We start from the raw sequence: 20,000 nt of genomic DNA on the forward strand, positions 1-20,000 counted from the left end.
GCTGCTGCTACTACTGTCCCAAGACAAACGGGTTATCATTGAGTCCAGTCAATTTGGTCAGTCAATCAATCAGTCAGTCGATCAATTGATCAGTCAGTCAGTCAATCATTCGCTCAGTTAGTCAGCCAGTCAGTCAGTTTCAATCAGTCCATCAATCAATTAGTCACTCATTCACTCGGACAGTCTCTTTCCCCCCAAGGTACGTACCACTCCCGTGACATGCATAGCCAGGCCAGATCAAGTTGCAATCCCTAGTGAAGACGTAACATTATCGTACCTTGATGGTGGGTTCCGCTTAGCATTCGGAGTTGTGTGGCGTGTCTGTTTGGAGCTCACAGGGAACCGCAGAACTGGGCCACCACCCGCCCGCCCTCGACGCTTCCTTGAGTCAATATAGCCCACAGCGTTTCGTCTTGAGGCAGCAGCAGCAGGAGGAGGAGCAGAAGGAGGAGGAGGGAGAAAGAAGGAAGGGGGAGAAGTATAAGGAGGAGAAGGAAGAGAGGGGAGCCGGAGGAGAAGGAGGAAGGAGAAGGAAGAGGAGGTGGAGAAATGTAAGGAGAAGGAGAATGGACAGTAAATAGCCGGAGAAGGAAGAGAGGGAGTAGGAAATGAAGGAGCAGGAGGAGAAGAAAGAGTAAATAGGAGGAGGAGAAGGAGGAAGAAGAAGGAAGATGAAGGGGAGAAGAAGGAGGAAGACGAAGTGGAAAAAAATATATAGATGAGGAGGAGGAGGAACAGTAAGTAGCAGTGGTGATGGTGGGGAGAGAAGAGAGAGAAAGAGGAGAGAGAGAGAGAGAGAGAGAGAGAGAGAGAGAGAGAGAGAGAGAGAGAAAGATAATTCATTTATTTACTAATTTCTCTACGTCACCACAACAGTGAGGTCATATGGCGTCGCTACCAGTAGTGCTTTGAAATCCCATAAACCAAAGGAGAAAAGAAAAAGACAAAATGCGATGATAGAAAACGGAGCTTGAAAAGTGAAGGGTGACTAAAAACTTATTTGGATTTATGGGAGGAGTGGAAAAATTATTGTTCTTGCGCTTGAGGAAAAAGGGTGAATGATCTAAGAGGCTTTTTTTTTTTTTTAAATAGGGCGAGCTGTCTACCTCATAGGGAGTTTAAGATTAGTTTGAGGTTTTTGTAAGGTGATGGGTTAATTTACTCTCTCTCTCTCTCTCTCTCTCTCTCTCTCTCTCTCTCTCTCTCTCTCTCTCTCTCTCTCTCTCTCTCTCTCTCTCTCTCTCTCTCTCTCTCTCTCTCTCTCTCTCTCTCTGTGTGTGTGTGTTTGTGTGTATTTACAGTTCAAACCAAGGAAAGCAAAGTCATTCTTTGCTTCCTTGGTTCATCGTGCGGGATCCGAACTCTAGTTTAGTTATGTTCGAAGCGGCAATCAGGAACTTCAATTAGAGTTCGCGGTGAAGTGTGATGCAGTTGGACTCGATACTGTTTTCTTTGAAATAGCTCCTAATCCCGTTAAAAGTTGTGATTTTGTCTTTTTCCTTTTTTTCCTTATTTCAACTTCTAACTAAGTTTGCATTCTTTAAAAAAATAGTTTAGATTTTTAAAGTTTTTTTTTTTTTTCCTTTTACCGGTGTAAAGTGAAATGGGTGGACTTTTCAATGGTTTTAAGAGAGTGAAAGGTTTCTAAAACTTTATACATAATTCATATTAATATTTCTATACAACTACTCACGTTGCAGATGTTTTAATATTGTGAATATTAATTAAAGAAATTGTCAAGTCATGAATATATAATGCATTCTAGCCTATCTTCATTTTTTCTAGGGGTCAATTTCAAAATGAAATACGATACGTGCATAAGCCCGCGGGGCCGGCGGCAGCTCGCCTGTGATGTCACCAAGGAACCGGGATTCGCTCTGCTCCAGTGTCTCTTTGTCAATATTCACCATAATTTTCAGTATTTTCCGGATGTTTCCAGTTGTTTCTAAACTCAGGGGTGTAGATAGTAGAAGTAGAAGGTAGGAAATAAGAGAAATGCAGGAGGATAAAGATGAAGTAAGGAGAAATGAAGGAGGAGGAGGCGGCGGCGGCGGCGGCTTAACAACTAAATACCAAGAAGAAAAAGATTTAGCTTAGTCTTCCTTACTACGCTACCTTTCTCTGTAATATTTGCCTTGGCTGAGACTCTTATTATTGTTGTTGTTGTTGTTGTTGTTGTTGTTGTTGGTGTTATTATTATTATCCTCATTATTACTGATATTATTATCATTATTATTATTTTCGGGATTAGTACTATATATAAAGATTCTTCCTTCTCCTACAAACTTAAAGTACTTAAAACAACGTGAAAACAATCTGAAAACACTTAAAACTGCATTAAAACACTAAAAAAAGACACTGCTTCTTACCACGCATCTTGAAACCACGGTATGAATATTCTGTGAAGGATGGTCTGAGGGAGAAAAGTGTTCAATATTAAAGGAATTTCTTCTGCATTTCCTTCACCTCCAGGCCTCCTTCCTTTACTGTCCCTCCTTCGAGCATTCATAAGGCTCCTTCATCCCCCTCTGTGTGGAATCCTAAGCCCTCCATCCTGTAATATTTCGGAAAATGTTAGTCTGTGTAGGATCTTTCGTCTTGTCTCTATCCTTCCTAGGAATTCAGAAAGTGCGGGAAACTTGGGGCTTTATAAATGCACTGGTTTATTCGTGTGTGTGTGTATGTGTGTGTGATTACTAGTTCTCCTCTCTCTCTCTCTCCTCTCTCTCTTCCTCTCTCTCTCTCTCTCTCTCTCTCTCTCTCTCTCTCTCTCTCTCTCTCTCTCTCTCTCTCTCTCTCTCTCTCAATAGTTGCACGGGTTTTTCAAGGGTGTTTTTAAACGGTTCTAATGAAACATTATCATCATTTCTACCGTACTTACAGGAGAAACACGCTCTTAAAAGGATGTGATTGAAGTGACACGGTTTTTTAAGGGCGTTTTTTACAGTTCTAGTGACAGAACTGAGTAGAGTAGAGAAGCGTTTCAATAGTCAAAGGAATTTTCTGTTTTTTCCGTCACCTCCAGGCCTCCCTCCTTCACTGTCCCTCCTTCGGGCATCCCCAAGGCTCCTTCACCCACCCCCCTGTGGTGTCCTAAGCCCTCCATCCTGTAATATTTGGGAAAATGTTGGGTTTTGTAGGATCTCTCGTCTTCTCTCGCGCTCTCTCCTTCCTTAGGATTTAAAAAGTACGGGAAATTTGAAGGTTTATATAAGGCATTGGTGTGTGTGTGTGTGTGTGTGTGTGTGTGTGTGTGTGTGTGTGTGTGTGTGTGTGTGTGTGTGTGTGTGTGTGTTGTTGCTAGTTCTCTCTCTCTCTCTCTCTCTCTCTCTCTCTCTCTCTCTCTCTCTCTCTCTCTCTCTCTCTCTCTCTCTCTCTCTCTCTCTCTCTCTCTCTCTCTCTCTCGGTAGCTGAACAGGTTTTCAAACGTGTTTTTACGGTTCTAATGACAGATTAATAAAATTTTTACACTACTAACAGGAGAAACACGCTTTTAATAGGCCGTAGTTGAAGTGGCACGGGTTTTCAAGGGTATTTTTATGGTTCTTCTGAAAAATTATCAACATTCCTATCTTATTGATAGGAGTAGCACCATTGAAAACCCTTCTAATCATCTTTGTGGCCATGGAAAACAGTCGTGAGAGAGAGAGAGAGAGAGAGAGAGAGAGAGAGAGAGAGAGAGAGAGAGAGAGAGAGAGTAGGAGGAGGATTTTAGTTTGAGCATATACTGCGATCCTTCGTAATTTGCTGCGGTGATACGGTGCAGTAGTAAGTGAAGTTTCCGTTCATAATAACGTAATGGGCATGGAGTGGGGAAAGAGGAACGAGGAAATGAAGATATTAATTTTATATTATCTGAATTATTTTTTTTCTGTGTCTGTGTGTGTGTGTGTGTGTGTGTGTGTGTGTGTGTGTGTGTGTGTGTGTGTGTGTGTGTGTGTGTGTGTGTGTGTGTGTGTGTGTGTGTGTGTGTGCGTGCGCGCGCGCTGAGGAGCAGTGACAGGTGGCGTTGGGGAAGGGAAGGCGAGCCTCTCTAGTTGGCTGCAGTGTTTTGCCCAGCACTGGTCAGTCTTGCCCCACACACTCTATTAACCAGTGTTTCCGTATTCCCGGCAGCTTCTCCCTTCATCGAGCACCGCCAAGCAACACCAGAGAGACACGAGTACGTAAGGTGAGTCCAGCGGTGCCAGCCTCACTCAGTCAGCCTTACTGCATTCTCCACAACACCCTCCTTCTCCCTGTAGTGTCTTGTACTCGTTTATTTAGGTTTTATTATTCGATATTTAGGTATTTTTTGTGGTTATTGATTTATTTTTAGGTTTTTACGTCTGAGTCTGGAAACACATCTAAATTTAGCGAAATATTGAAGGTTCGTCAATATGTAAACAAGCTGTCAGCTGAGGTAGAGGCGGGGCGTTATTGTTTTCAGCCATTATTTGCTTCATCTCTCACTTATTGTAAGCCAAACATGTCACAAGATGTAGCCACATGTCAAGTTTTCATATCCACTGGTCAGATATATCCGCCATTGCCTACTTTTAGTGTCACGAAGGAATAATCATAGCAATACAGCCGCTGTCTCCCCCACTGAGGTCGCCGGCGATCGCTGCCATGATGGATAGCTGCCTGTGTCAGCTTTTTGGTTCCAATATTTTTTTTTTAATTTTCTGAATGACTTTAATTGGCTTTTATAGTAAGTTTTTATGGTTTCTAAAAATATTTTGTTGCTTTTGAAGTGTTTTCTTGCATCAGTTACGTAAGTGTGCGGAATCTGGTGTTGATTTTTATGTAAATATAGTGGTGTTTTTACGGTGATTTTAACCGAACCTGGTTTTTCGGCTCTTTTATTTGACGCTGTAATGAAGGTCTCGTTGCTTTAAAAAATTGATTATGATTTTTAAAGTGTTTTGCGTTCCTGTTGAGTTAAGTATGTGAAGTTTGAAATAGTATTAATCCCGTTTAAAAGTTGTGATTTTGTCATTTTTTTAGTTTTTATTTTATTTATTTATATTTCATCTTCTAACTAAGTTTGCATTGTTTGAAAAATAGTTCAGATTTTTTAAAGTGTTTTTTTTACCGGTGTAAAGTGAAATGGGTGGACTTTTGAATAGTTTTAGGGGATTGAAAGGTTCCAACACTTTTTACATAATTCATATTAATAATTCTTTACAACTACTCAGGCTGGAGATGTTTTGATATTGTGAATATTAATTAAAGTAATTGTCAAGTCAGAATATATAATGCATTCGAGCCTAGCTTCATTTTTTCAAGGGGTCAATTTCAAAATGAAATACGTTACGTGCATAAGCCAGCGGGCCGGCGGCAGGTCGCCTGTGACGTCATCAAGGAGGCGGGACTCGCTCTGCTCCAGTGTCTCTTCATCAATATTTACCGTAATTTTCAGTGTTTCCAGCTGTTTTTAAACTCAGGGGTGTAGATAATAGAAGTAGAAGGAAGAAAATAAGGAGAAATGCTGGATAAAGATGAAGTAAGAAGAAATAGAGGAAAAGAAGGAAGAGGAGGAGGAGGCTCAACAAGTAATTGCCAAGAAGAGAAGATTTAGCTTAGTTTCCCTTGCTACGCTGCCTTTCTCTGTAATATTTGCCTTGGCTGAGACTGTCTTATTGTTGTTGTTGTTGTTGTTGTTGTTGTTGTTGTTGTTATCATCATCATCAATATCGTTATTAATATTTACAGGCTTAGTACTATGTATAAAGGTTTTCCCCTCTTCCCTACAAACTTTAAAATACTTAAAACACGTGAAAACAATCAGAAAACACTTAAAACTACATTAAAAACACTAAAAAAGAATACTGATTCTTACCACGCATCTTGAAACCTCGGTCTAAATATTTCGTGAATGTTGGTCTGGGGAGGAAAGCGTTCAATATTAAAAGGAATTTTCTGCATTTCCTTCACCCCCAGAACTCCCGTCCTTCACTGTCCCTCCTTCAGGCTTCCCCAAGACTCCTTCACCCCCCTCCGTGTGGAATCCTAAGCCCTCCATCCTATATTATTTGGGAAAATATTAATCATTGTAGGATCTCTCGTCTTGTCTCTCGCGCTCTATCCTTCCTAGGGATAAAAAAATTGCGAAAAATTTGAAGGCTTATAAATACATGGGTTTATTTCTGTGTGTGTGTGTGTGTGTGTTATAGCTAGTTATCTCTCTCTCTCTCTCTCTCTCTCTCTCTCTCTCTCTCTCTCTCTCTCTCTCTCTCTCTCTCTCTCTCTCTCTCAATAGGTGAACAAGTTTTGAAGGGTGTTTTTATGGTTTTAGTGACAGATTAACATCGTTTCTACCTTACTAACAGGAGAAACACGCTCTTAAAAGCATGTAATTGAAGTGACACGGTTTTTTAAAGGAGTTTTTACAGTTCGTCACAGAACTGAGTAGAGTAGAGAAGCATTCAATATTCAAGGAATTTTCTGCTTTTCCTTCACATCCAGGCCTCCCTCCTTCACTGTCCCTCCTTCGACCATCCCGAAGGCTCCTTCACCTCCCTCCCTGTGGTATCCTAAGCCCTCCATCCTATAATATTTGGGAAAATTTTAGGCTTTGTAGAATCTGTCTTCTCTCGCGCTCTCTCCTTCCTTGGGATTCAAAAATTGCGGGAAATTTAAAGGTTTATAAATGCATTGGTGTGTGTGTGTGTGTGAGTGTGTGTGTGTGTGTGTGTGTGTGTGTGTGTGTGTGTGTGTGTGTGTGTGTGTTATAGCTAGTTATCTCTCTCTCTCTCTCTCTCTCTCTCATCTCTCTCCTCTCTCTCTCTCTCTCTCTCTCCTCTCTCTCTCTCTCTCTCTCTCTCTCTCTCTCTCTCACTCTCTCTCTCCCAGTAGTTGCACGGGTTTTTGAAGGATGTTTTTACTGTTATAATGACAGTTATAATTCTACATTACTAGCAGGAGAAACACCCTGTAATTGAAGTGACACGGGTTTTTAAGGGCGTTTTTTTAAAGTTCTAATGACAACTGAGTAGAGTAGAGAAGCGTTCAATATGAAAGGAATTTTCTGCTTTTCCTTCACCTCTAGGCCTCCATCCTTCACTGTTCCTCCTTTGGGTATCCCCAAGGCTCCTTCATCCCTCTCTGTGTGGTTTCCTAAGCCCTCCATCCTGTAATATTTGGGGAAATGTTAGTCTTTGTAGGATCCCTCGTCTTGTCTCTCGCGCTCTATCCTTCCTTGGGATTCAAAAAGTGTGGGAAATTTGAAGGTTTAGACAAGATTTAGCTTAGTTTCCCTTGCTGCGTTCTTTCCCTATAATATTAAATATTATAACAATATAACAATATATATTATATTATAATATTAAATATTATAACAATATAACAATATAACAATAATAACAAGTAAACAGTTTCAGCCAAGGCAAATTTTGCCTTGGCTGAAACTGTTACTTGTTATTATTATTGTTGTTGTAGTTGTTGTTGTTGTTGTTGTTGTTGTTGTTGTTGTTGTTAGTAGTAGTAGTAGTACTATTGTTATTATTATTCTTATTATTATTATTATCTCATACTCTCTCCTCCCTAATGATTCAAAAAGTGCGGAAAACTTGAATGTTTATAATTGCATTGTTTTCACCGTGTGTGTTTCTCTCTCTCTCTCTCTCTCTCATCTCTCTCTCTCTCTCTCTCTCTCTCTCTCTCTCTCTCTCTCTCTCTCTCTCTCTCGTTCCACGGGTTTTTAAGTGTGGTTTTAGCGAGATTAACAAAATTTCTACACTACTGACAGGAGAAACGCCCTTTTAAAATGCTCTAGTCTAAGTGACGAGGTTTTTAAGTGTTTTTTTACGGTTTTAGTGACAGATTAACAACATTCCTACAGTAGTAACAGGAGAAACACCCTTGAAAACTTCTGCTAATAATCTTTAGTTGAGCATACCCTGTGCTTGTTCGTGTTTGCTGCGGTGACATGGTGCAACAGTGAGTGAAGTTTTCGTTCATAATCGCGTAGCGGGTGTGGAGTAGGGAAAGAGGAGTGAGGAAGTGAGGATATTTATATTATTTGACATATTATTTCTTAGCATGTCAACTTTTGTGTGTGTCAGTGTGTGTGTTTGTGGGGGTGGGTGGAGGAGCACTGACAGGTGGCGTTAGGGAGGGAGGGCGGGCGAGCGGCTGGCTGACTGATTGGCTACAGTGTTTTGGTCAGCACTGGTTAGTCTTGCCCCACACGCTCTATTAACCAGTATTTCTGTATTTCCTGCAGCTTCTCCCTGCACTGAGCCCCGCCAAGCAGCACCAGAGAGGCACAAGTACATAAGGTGAGTCCAGGCGTGCCAGCCTCCCCTCAGTCAGCCTCACTACCTTCACTGCAACACCCTCCTCCTCCCTGTAGTGTCTTTTACTCCTTTATTTATGTATTATTATTCGTTTTTTTTTTGGGGGGGTGGGGGGTATTTTTGGGGGTTTCTTTATTTAGTTTTAGGTTTTGTTTACATCAGAGTCTGGAAACAGTTGGAAATTTAATCAAACATTGAAGGTTCGTCAATATGTAAACAACCCGTCAGCTGAGTTAGAGGCAGGGCGTCTGTGTAATCAGCCATTATTTGCTTCGTTTCTCACTTATTGTAAGCCAATCATGCCACAGGATAGAGCTACATGTCTAGCCTTCATATCCGCTGGTCAGATATATCCGCCATTGCCTAGTTTTGGTGTCATGAAGGAATAATTGAGGTAACATGGCGGCCGGCTTCTCCCCTGAAGTCTCTCTCTCTCTCTCTCTCTCTCTCTCTCTCTCTCTCTCTCTCTCTCTCTCTCTCTCTCTCTCTCCACTTTTAATCCTGCAAGGAAAACAGAATTCTCGTTAATAAAAACTTTTTTTTCAGAATGACTTCTCTTGAGAGTCTCTTCCTGCCTGCCTTTTCCCCCTTCCTCTCTCACACCCCATTCACCCCTCCTTCCCTTCTCATTTCCACCACTTCCTCTGCTTTTTCTTCGTCTTTCTCTCTTATTACCATCTTCTTCTTTCTCCTCATCTTCTCGTCTGTCCTTCTGCCAAACATCTCTGGGAGCTGTTAAGGTGATCGGACTCTGCTTGAAGAGATTGAGTGGCTTTACGGTACTCCAAGCTCCGCCTGTGTGTGTGTGTGTGTGTGTGTGTGTGACTATGCGTCAATAAGATTGGATGAGAGAGAGAGAGAGAGAGAGAGAGAGAGAGAGAGAGGTGGTGCTGGGGCAATTAGAGACGTCGCAGTGAGCGTTTTGATACCAGATAGCGCCAGAATTTTTAATTCTCGCCGGAAAATAAATACTTTTTGGGGCAAGGTTTTACAAGCTTACAAAGGTGTATCGTTGCACAGTAATGCGTCTGAATTTTAAGTCAATCAATTTCGTGATAACTGACAGCACATGACATTGTTTGAGCCTCTATTCATAATTTCAGATAATATTCTTAAAAGAGCCTATAAGTGTATCAAGGCAGGCAATCTGTAATTTTCTACTGACCTCAATGGAAGTATACAAATATATACTTGCATTTTCATGTACTAAACAACAGGCAAATCCATTTAATGTAAAGAAAATATAATTTTGTATCAGAGACTTTATTTTTGCGGTACGATCACTATCCTCGGGTACTTGGGCAGCGAGCAAACCAAAACACAGACACTCGACTACCCTGCACAATGGATACATCACCGCCACAATCATGGACTACAGCGGAATTAAGAAAATTCTTGAAAGAACGAGCTATACCCTATTCTGGATATAGTAAAGCAAAGTAAAGGCCTTTGTATCGGCAGAACTGAGAGGCTATTGTTTACACTTTACACTCCCTAACGGCGCGCGGCGCTTTCTTTAACTGAAGAATCATGATCAAGATAAGTACGTCGTACGTCCGCCAGCGGTGCTGTTCTTTTTTTATTTCACTGATTACTTTCATATACAGGACGTGTCAGTGATATCTGATATTTTTCAACATTCCCAGATAAAATGCACAAGCCGAAGTCAACATCCTTTTATTTTTACTGTTTATACTTACTTAAAAAAAAAATTCATTACCTATTTTTAGTTTTATCTTATAATTCAATTAACAAAGCCTTATCATACACCAGTAAGTATGAATATTAATATTAAGGGTTATGTTTTTAATTTTAGATACACTTGTGCAGCAATTCATGCTGTACTTTTCCTGCACATCGATTTCAAATTTAGCTAAGTCACCCCTTTGCCCCACGAAATCGGAGACAATTAAAAATGCTGGCGCTGATAGGTATCTACCAGCCTCACTGCGACGTCTCTAATTGGCTGATTCAGTTCCAGTAAGTTATCAATGTTATGCGATGACTGTATCTTAAAATCACATATAATATCGTTAAAGTTTTATTTCTTTCTAACTTGCCTCAAACACCCACTTCAGGCAAGCTGAAGTCATTACCTTAAATTAATCATTGGCATTGTTTGTAGGACGCAGGTTCACGCGGGACACTCAGAGATACAAGGTCCCTTCCCTTCACCTCACTAAGGAACTGATTTTCTCTCACGCATCAACCAATCTTATTTCTCATGTACTGACGATGATTTATTATTCAAAATTAAATATCGTTTCGGAAATTTCGGCAAAATTTGTTCCGGCCCGTGGAGGACAGGGGGAGCGTACTGGAGGGGAGGGTGGCTGTCTGGTTCCTCCCGGGGCCCAGGGCGGGGATCGGGCAGCAAGTCCCGCTCCTCCTTTGCCTCCTCATTCAGATATGATCATCCACTTCCAGCCCCTCACACCAGTCAACAAGAGGCCATCGTTGACGCTATGCACCATCCACCAGACACTGCCATCAGAGGGGCCCTAATGGGGAGATAAGGGCCCCTCCACCTTCCATCCATGACAGTGTCTGGTGAATTGTGTGTAGTGGTTCATCAAAATCCAGCTTTCAGGACCTAATTGTAAAGGAGAAGACATGATGCCTCCACCATGCCCCAGACACTGCCATGCGAGGGACCTCTTTTGGGGAGAAGAGTGCACCTTCCTTGGCAGTGTCTGGTGAGTTTGTCTAAATTTTCTTTCTGATGACCTCTTGTTCAGTGTAAGGGGCTGGAAGGTTGCACCGCCACTGTCCCCACACACTCCTAAAGGCTTGGGATGGGTCCTTAAGGGGAAAAGGATTCATCCATGCCAGGAAAAACTTGCTTCAACATCGCTGCGTTATCGTAAAATCTGCGTCGTTATCGTGATTCCACATCGTTATCGTGAAATGCGCGTCGTTATCGTGAAATCTGCGTCGTTATCGTGAAATCTGCTTCGTTATCGTGAAATCTGCGTCGTTATCGTGAAATCTGCTTCGTTATCGTGAAATCTGCGTCGTTATCGTGAAATCTGCGTCGTTATCGTGAAACCTGCGTCGTTATCGTGAAATGCGCTTCGTTATCGTGAAATCTGCGTCGTTATCGTTAAATCTGCGTCGTTATCGTGATTCCACATCGTTATCGTGAAATCTGCTTCGTTATCGTGAAATCTGCGTCGTTATCGTGAAATGCGCTTCGTTATCGTGAAATCTGCGTCGTTGTTTATTTTTATTTATTTATTTATCTATTCATTCATTCATTTATTTACTCCTTCAAGTGATTTTCTATTATTTAATCTTTATTTAATTCATCTTTTATTTACTTGTTTAACCGAACCCTGCAGCAAACACACTCACCCGTCCGTGGCCCTCCTACACCTTGTGTGTGTGTGTGTGTGTGTGTGTGTGTGTGTGTGTGTGTGTCAACCTCTCGTACATATTCATTCCTTGGTTTACACTTGAGAAAAAGAACGTAACGTGAAAATGAAGCTATATAGGAAAAAACTACATCATAATACGTTATCTGTGTGTGTGTGTGTGTGTGTGTGTGTGTGTGTGTGTGTGTGTGTGTGGCCAGCCTGCCTGCCCGACCTGCCTCTCCCTGCAGTAAATTCTAGACTGGCCTGCCCTCTGCCTGCCTGCCTGCCTGCCTACCTCAATCTGACCTTCTTCTTTCATGTAAGAGAACGTTGGTGCAGTTCGGGTGCATGAAGGGTGTTGGACTTAGCCGAAATTTAGCCTTAAAAGTTGGTATCCCAGGCTAACACCCCCCTTGTCCCGACGGCCCAGTTCTGCGCATGCGCACTAAAGTCTTATGACGTCACTGTGTTGCCAGGCAACGGAGACGCTTCTTTGATTGTCACTCTTTACGATCTTGAGTTCTTCCTTTTGATAATTATGGCTCTGAGACCGCTGGCTGAACTTAGAAAGCTGTCACAGCATCAACTGAACACAATTCGTAAGGAAGATTTGATACAGAGTATACTGTCAGCACCAGAATCTGATGATGCAAACCTGGCAGTAGTGACACAGTTGACAGCACTGATCGCCGAAGTTGCAGACATAAAAAAGGCTCTCAAATCTCCAGATAGCCCCATTAATCGGCAAGTACGAGAATTACAAGACCAAGTGACTAAGCAGCAGGAGGTCATTGCAAGACAGCAGAGATTCCTAGAGGATATAGACCGGAAAGCAAGGGAATGCAACCTTGTATTACTCGGCATTCCTGAAGATCAGGAAAGTCTGGAAGGCGCTACTACTGATGGTGCAAAAATCCAGAAAGTGTGGACAGCGATTGGCTCGTCAGTGGGCGTAAGGACTTCACGACGTCTGGGACGAGCGGGAGGGCGGCGCCGACCCGTTCTGGTCACAGTGGCTTCTCGAGAGGACCGTGACGCCGTGCTGGAACGAGCAAAACACCTGAAAGACGCCGGTGAGACATTCAAGCGGATTTTTGTAAAGAAAGATACGCATCCAGCAGTAAGGGAAGAGTGGAAGCGATTAAAAGACGCAGAGAAAACAGAGAAAGAAAAACCCGAGAATGCTGGTTGTAACATCTACATCAATTACAAGGAACGTCAATTGTATAGAGACAGAGAAGTGATCGACAGATTTAGCTTGATGTCTTTTTAGAAAGACCACAGCGACAAGGTGAGAAATATGTCAAAATTATGGCATGGAATATTAATGCAGTAAAAACTAAGTTGGAAAAATCACATGTGCAGACACTCCTGTTGGATTATGATATTATCAGCTTAAGTGAGACGAAAACACCACTGAATGTAAACTTGCCTGGATATGTAACTTTTAGACGTGTGAACAGTGTTTCTTCCCATCGAGGAGGAGTGGTTGTCATGGTGAAGAATTACTTAGCAAATCACGTAACTAGCATTGATTATAGTACTAATGATCAGATATGGCTGAAGCTCCGATGTGTTCCTTATGTAATTTTTGGCTTTTGTTATATTCCGCCATATGATTCTGAGTATTTTACACAGCAGTCGTTTGCAGCCATTCAAGAGAGGGTCAGTGATAGTGACTGTCAGTACTTACTAATGGGAGATCTGAACTGTAAGTTTGGTAAATATGTTCGTGAGCTACCCGCCTTAAGTGAAATGCCGAATGCTCACTCCTACGAGTACCCTGTTGTTTCGGACTGTGTGAACAACCCTAACGAGAATGCGTACGTGTTATCCTCAATATGTATAGACAACAAGTTACTGGTTGTAAATAATCTAAAAACACCAACTAACTATTTCAAAAGTGGGAAAACATATCGCAAAGGTGAAAATTGGATTTCGGAACTCGATGTTTGCTTGGTGTCATGTGAAGCTATCAGTAACGTTAAGTCCTTTCGTGTACATAATGTGGAAAGCTTGCCATCGGATCATGCTCCAATCAGCATAGATGTTAAAGTTCCACCTATTAGTATAGACTGTTTGTACAAGAGAGCTTGTTATCTTGGTGGTCATGCGTCACTAATCAGTAGTGAGGAGCGTGATCCACTGGTGCGCAGACCCGTAAAGTTTTCTCACGTTAGTCATGATACATTTCTTGTAAATGTGAATAGTCTTGATGTATCTAATTATGAAAATGTAAATGATGTAAACAACTTTGCCCAAAATATTTCTGATGTCTTGTATGAGTGTGCGAGAAGCAGCCGTGTAGTGAGGGATGAGGGTCGAGTCAGTACTCAGTGACAGCAGCCTGGCCCGCTGGGACAGGCTGCTTCTAGACAGGGATGATAGAAGAGTGTGGCAGGCCATTAATTGGAAAGGTTGTTTGCAGGAGGATACCCGTACAGGTGTCAGGCCTACTGATGAAGAATTTAAGAATTTCTATGAAGAATTAATGGGTGCTGCCAGAAATAATATCACTGAAGAATACAGGGACTCGTCGGTTTCGATTCCTGTTTTAGATGATCCGATCACCCTTGGCGAGGTCAGTACTCAGGTTAATAACATTAAAGCGGACAAAGCTTGTGGTCCGGACGGTATTGCACCTGGAGTTTTGAAGTTGTTACCTCTTCACTGGCTAATGCTCATCGTATCACTGTTTAATATGGTTTTTACTACAGCACAGTATCCTGTATCTTGGACTAGGGCTAAAGTTTTCACCATACACAAAAAAGGTGACCAGAGAGACGCAAGAAACTATAGAGGCATTAGTATAATAAACAGCATTTCCAAATTATTTGATATGGTGTTGTGTTCGAGGTTAGAACGTTGGTTCACGCCGTATCGGGAACAAGCGGGGGCACAAAGAGGACGCGGTTGTCTAGAGCACGTTGTGACGTTGCGTATTTTAACTGATTTAGCCAGAAAGAAGAAAAAGAAATTATTTGTTACTTTTATTGATTTTAGCCAAGCATACGATTTGGTGCCAAGGCATATTTTAATACGAATTTTGAAACGTTTAGGTTGTGGAGTGGTGATGTTGGGTGTTATTGGAGCCATGTATAGTGTGACCGAGAGTGTCATTGGTACCGCAGTTTTCGCTACCACCCTGGGAGTTCGCCAAGGCTCTCCAACATCCTGCCTACTTTTTGTAATTTATGTTAATGATTTGATTAAATTAGTGAAAGAAAACTGTGAGGATGACAGCTTTTTAAAATGGTTACACGTCCTGATACTCATGGATGACACCGTGCTGCTGTCAACATCGCGTGATAGAATGATTAGGAAGCTTTCGCTCACGAAACGATTTTGTGAGGAGTACGGAATGAAGGTGAACGCATCTAAGACGAAATTCTTTGTGATACACGGCACTCCAGAGGACAACGAGTCTCTACATATTGACGGGTTAGTGGTTGAACGGTGCACCCGCTATATATATCTGGGCTCCCCTTTCACAGCTGATGGATCGGTCTCAGCATCAGTCAGGGCTCATGCCGATTCTAAGATGGGTCACGTTATGAAATTTATTTCATTTTTAAAAAAGAATAATGATATTCCTTTTCAAATAAAAAAACGCGTTTTTGATGCTTGTTTAATGTCCGCTATTCTATACGGCTGTGAGTCCTGGCTGAATGCGGATCTAAGGCCAGTTATAAAACTCTACAATTGGTCACTTAAATGCTTACTAGACGTGAGACTTACAACGTGTAATGATGTTTGCTACCTGGAGACTGGTTATCCACCTCTACAGGCATTAGTTAGGAGCAGGCAGAGACACTTCTTTTCTAAGATGTGGAAGGAGAGACAGAGAATGCAGGATGACCCACTTGCACTGTCCTTAAAGATTTCCATGAATCATGATTACCAGACTCGAGCTTATATAGACAACTTGTTACATGTTGTACACGATGACATAGAAGAGGGAGTCAGGGAGTTAAAAGTTGGTATCTTACACTCAACTTCATCAAAGCGTATAACGTATAAAGAAATCAACCCCGACCTTTCTGTTCACTCAGTATATAAAGGAAAGACACATGTAAATGAACACCATCGAGCTGCGTTCACGAGGTTCCGTGTGTCCGCCCATTCCCTCGCAGTAGAGGTGGGAAGGTGGAACAGAAGGGGTCGGGGAAGATTGCCATTAGAAGAAAGACTTTGTCCATGTGGTGAAATACAAACAGAACCACATGTAACACAACACTGCATCCTCACCGAACATCTGAGAGAAATGTATAACTTTGCTAATATTCAAGACCTATTCTCAGATAAATATGATAATAATGAAAGATGTTGTATAATATATAAAATTTTGGATGTATTTAAGACCTAATATAGTTCGTTGTTGTTGTTTTGTAAGAAATATTGATAGTTGCTTTTATCATTATTGTTTTTAGTTCGTTGTATAATATATAAATTTCATGATGTGTTTATAACCCTTTTATAGTATGTTGATTTTCTGAGGAAATGTTGGTAGTTTGTTTTGATTACCATTGTTTTGAGTTCTTTTTTAGCTATTACTTTTTTATGTTCAATTTGTGTCTTTTATTGAAGGATGTCTTTATTGCACGCGTTTGTAATAGTGTCTTTTGATATTGCCTATGGTCTCTTTCTTATATATTCTTCTAAATAATCCTTTTAAGTTTTGTTTGTTATTGTAAATTTTTTTTTTTTTTTTTATCGTGTTAGTTGTATTAGATTTCATCTTTAATATTGTTTAAGATTTGAGATCAGTGTACGTTTTACAGTTTTATCTACATTAGTTTAATGCTTCTGTTTTAGTTTTTAGTTCTAATTTTAGTTTTCTTTTACTATCAGTTATTTTTATGGACTACAGTGGTTGTGAATTGTCTTAAAAATTAATATTTATTAATCAGATTTCTATTTGTACATTGTTGCTGTGGTCAATAAACATATAATAATAATAATAATAATGTGTGTGTGTGTGTGTGTGTGTCCGCCAGTCTGTGGACCATATTCTGAAACACAAGTGACTTTGTGTGCTAAGACAAGGTGGACCCAGTGTTAGCATCCGGCTCGAACTTACGACAGACGCGCGGAGTTAATGATAATGCTCCATTTTGTCCTAGCTATGACACGTTTCATAACTAAAATTCCCCAAGACGCTTCGTGAATACGGCCCCAGAAGTCTGCGATTGACTATATGCTAGTGAATGGGAGAATGGGTGAGATTGTGGATCGCATATGGATAGATGAGGATGGAATGATTGACAGCGTCTCGAATCATAATATGCTGTTGGTAGAATGTGAGGTGCATAGAAGAGAGCGATGGGAGGCAAAGGCTAAGAGGGAAAAATGGAGGTTGAGGGATGTAGGATGGGAGAATTTCCAGATAGACTAAATGAGAGAAACTAGGAGGATGAAAGCTTGAATGAACTGTATGGATGAACTGAATGTTAGATTTGTAGAGAATGTGAGCAATGCAGTAGCCAGCCAGATAGGGTATGTAATAATGAATGCCAGGAAGAGTACACGTAAGCAATGGTGGAGTGAAGAAATTAGGGATGCTAGGAAGGAAAAAGACTAAATAGGGTGTACAGGATGTTTAGAACGGGGAGGCATGAGTGTGAAGAGGCTGGATGTGACTATTAGGATGCATGGACAGCATATACCAGTCAGCAACGAGGTAACGAAGCGAAAGATAATGAATGCTAAAGTTAGGTGTGAGAGAAGTATGATTCAGTCCCTAAGAGAGAAAGTATTGAAGGTGGCTGAGAATGGTATAGATTCTTTAGGGGTGAGGGAATGCCAGACAGTGAGAATGTGGAGGGCCTGAAGGTGAATGGGGCAGTGCTGACGGATAAAGAAGAAATTAGAAAGGAGATAAGAGTTTTGGGAAGAGATTAGTGGTGTAGGCGAGGTACTTGATGTGAGAAAAGAATGTGTGATGCTGGATAGAAAAGATGCATGAGTTGAATGAAAGAGTCAGCAGGGAGGAAGTGTAGAAATGTGTAAAAAAAGCAGAAGAATGGAAAGGCAGCCGGGCCAGATGAGATACCTTATGTATAAAAATGGAGGGGAAGACTCAGAAAAGCTTGCACTACATCTTTGAATTATTACTTTCCTCAACCGGCTGATCGTGTCTCCTGATATGCTTCATAACATTATAGTACTTCATAATGAGAAGAAACACCATCGGAGGCATAATTTAACATTTGTGGTGGGAATGAATGCGACTGTCATTCAGCCTCGGTAAACTACACGCAAAACATTGCACCACGGCTTTCAGACAAAATTCGTTTATAGTTGCTTTCCTTAATCGTCTCTATATTCTCTACCATGACTTGCAATTTCTAGATATTACTCGCATTCTAGATATTACTCGTGTAAACACCACCGGAAGTACGTCCGTTCGTTTTTATACTCAAAACGATTGTGTGTGACATATAACAAGCATCTATATATCACAAGCATCTTTTTCCTCTCTCTCTCTCTCTCTCTCTCTCTCTCTCTCTCTCTCTCTCTCTCTCTCTCTCTCTCTCTCTCTCTCTCTCTCAGTACACACTAAGATAAGATGCCGAAATCTTTAAGGACACTCACAAGTAATTTTCGTACTGGTCAAGTAGCGTTCCATTGAAAAACGAATCGACACACAATTTTCGCTAAGTTCAATGTTAACACCCTTGCCTGTCATTTGCCGGGCCGAGATTCGTGTCACATTCAGTTGCCAAAGGTTTCCACAGATGGGCGGGTTGTTACTGTCCTTGGGTAGGAGAGTGAGATGTGTGGTGTGTGAGGAGCTTCAGTCTTACCCATAGCTTGCACAGTAATAATGAAGGAAGCTATATATCACGAGTCAAGCACGTGATCCACAAGCCCATGGATGACACACACACACACACACACACACACACACACACACTTTATAAGCTCTCCATGCCTATTAATCAGACAGAGTTGTGTTTCCATAAATCCATAAGTTTGTAATTCATTATGTACGTATTGGTTCATTCACTTCAGGACGTTCAGTGGTTAGCAGGGAATGACAATCGTGACATTTCAAACTAATAGCATTTTACCCTCGCGTTCCAAAATTATTTTCAAGTTTATCGTAAGTCAAATCCATTTAAAGCAGTTCGTGCAAAAATTCCCCGTAATTATTGAAAAACGTGATCCTAAAATTAATCTTGCACCAAGAGTGACTAAAAATAGCATTGTTATGAATAATTAATGCATGCACTTTTACTCGAATCTCAAATCTAGCTCAAGTTATCCATACAGAAGCTTATTTTATATATGTGGAAATCTTGCACTAAATTAATAGTGTATAAATAGCGTGCAGGAGAAGTAGTAGAGAGAATATGCATTTTTCAGGAGAGTTGTGGTGTCCCTTCAGGAGCACGAGGCGGTCAGCTGCTGCACTGACTCACGGAGGAAGGGTTTGTTTTTTTCGGTTCCAGTGAGTGTTCACCTTGTGCTGGGAGGGATGAATGACTTCGTGTGGGGCCTCAAGAATGGGGACTTGGACCAGGTGATCGAGGCTGTGGAAAAGGTGAGACGGAAACAGATTAACACTAATATTCATGCTCTCTTTCCTGCTTCCCCCCTCCCTCCCCTTTTTATTATTATTGTTTCTCCTTTAATATTTAACTCGGCATTATCACGTACTTCGGGTGGTGTTTTTACTTCGTGTAGCAGGTTTTTGTGATGTCTATGGTAGCGCAGGGGATGTTTATCACTTTAGCACTTTGTTATTCGTTCATTTATTACCTGTCTGTCATCCGCCGGTCTCTTTTTTTCGTTATTTATTGTTAGCGAGTGTTTTCGGAATGCCCTCTCCCTTACACCCGGCCACAAGTGTCCCTAGTGACAGAATATAGAGAAAATCATAAACATTGTTCATAATTAGATGTAAATTATGATTAGGCCTGCAAATATTCCTAGTGACAGATTTGAAGTATTAGTAGGTTCATTTTATAATCAGGGGTGCGGTGTTATCAGTTTGTCTGTGGCTTCCTCCTTACGCAGTCATTAGTAATGCTTGATAAAAAGTGATAACCACCATAACTGATGCAACCATGTGAAGGTCATGAAGTGTTTGGGTTAAGTTAGGGAGCCAAATTTTACTGATTTTTGTTCCCTCCTAATCTCCTAACCTGCATGATGATATTATTGAACATGTATGATGGTGCAAAGCATTGTCAGTCGTATAGACATGTTTGAAATTTAAGGTCCACCAGTCAAACTAAGCCCTGTAATCAATGAAAACACACAAGCCATGGACTGGTATGATGTGTTGTGGGGGATGGTCAAAGCCAACCAATTTCTATTCATATAGTGTTATTTCTGGTAAGATTAGTCAAGTGTG

The 20,000-nt window shown here is 41.2% G+C and overlaps 1 protein-coding gene across 2 annotated transcripts in view; it reads left to right on the forward strand.

Moving 5' to 3' along the window:
- The window catches only part of LOC135109135 (myotrophin-like), a 199,402-nt gene that overhangs the window by 169,924 nt on the left and 9,478 nt on the right, over positions 1-20,000 (forward strand). For both annotated transcript variants that reach the window (XM_064020225.1, XM_064020223.1), the window contains 2 exons: positions 8,210-8,264; positions 19,007-19,184. In XM_064020225.1, coding sequence (XP_063876295.1) covers positions 8,210-8,264; positions 19,007-19,184 — 233 coding nt within the window. The remainder of the gene's footprint in view (positions 1-8,209; positions 8,265-19,006; positions 19,185-20,000) is intronic.

Source organism: Scylla paramamosain, chromosome 18 (assembly GCF_035594125.1).
Source record: "Scylla paramamosain isolate STU-SP2022 chromosome 18, ASM3559412v1, whole genome shotgun sequence".
NCBI classification, from domain to species: Eukaryota; Metazoa; Arthropoda; class Malacostraca; order Decapoda; family Portunidae; genus Scylla; species Scylla paramamosain.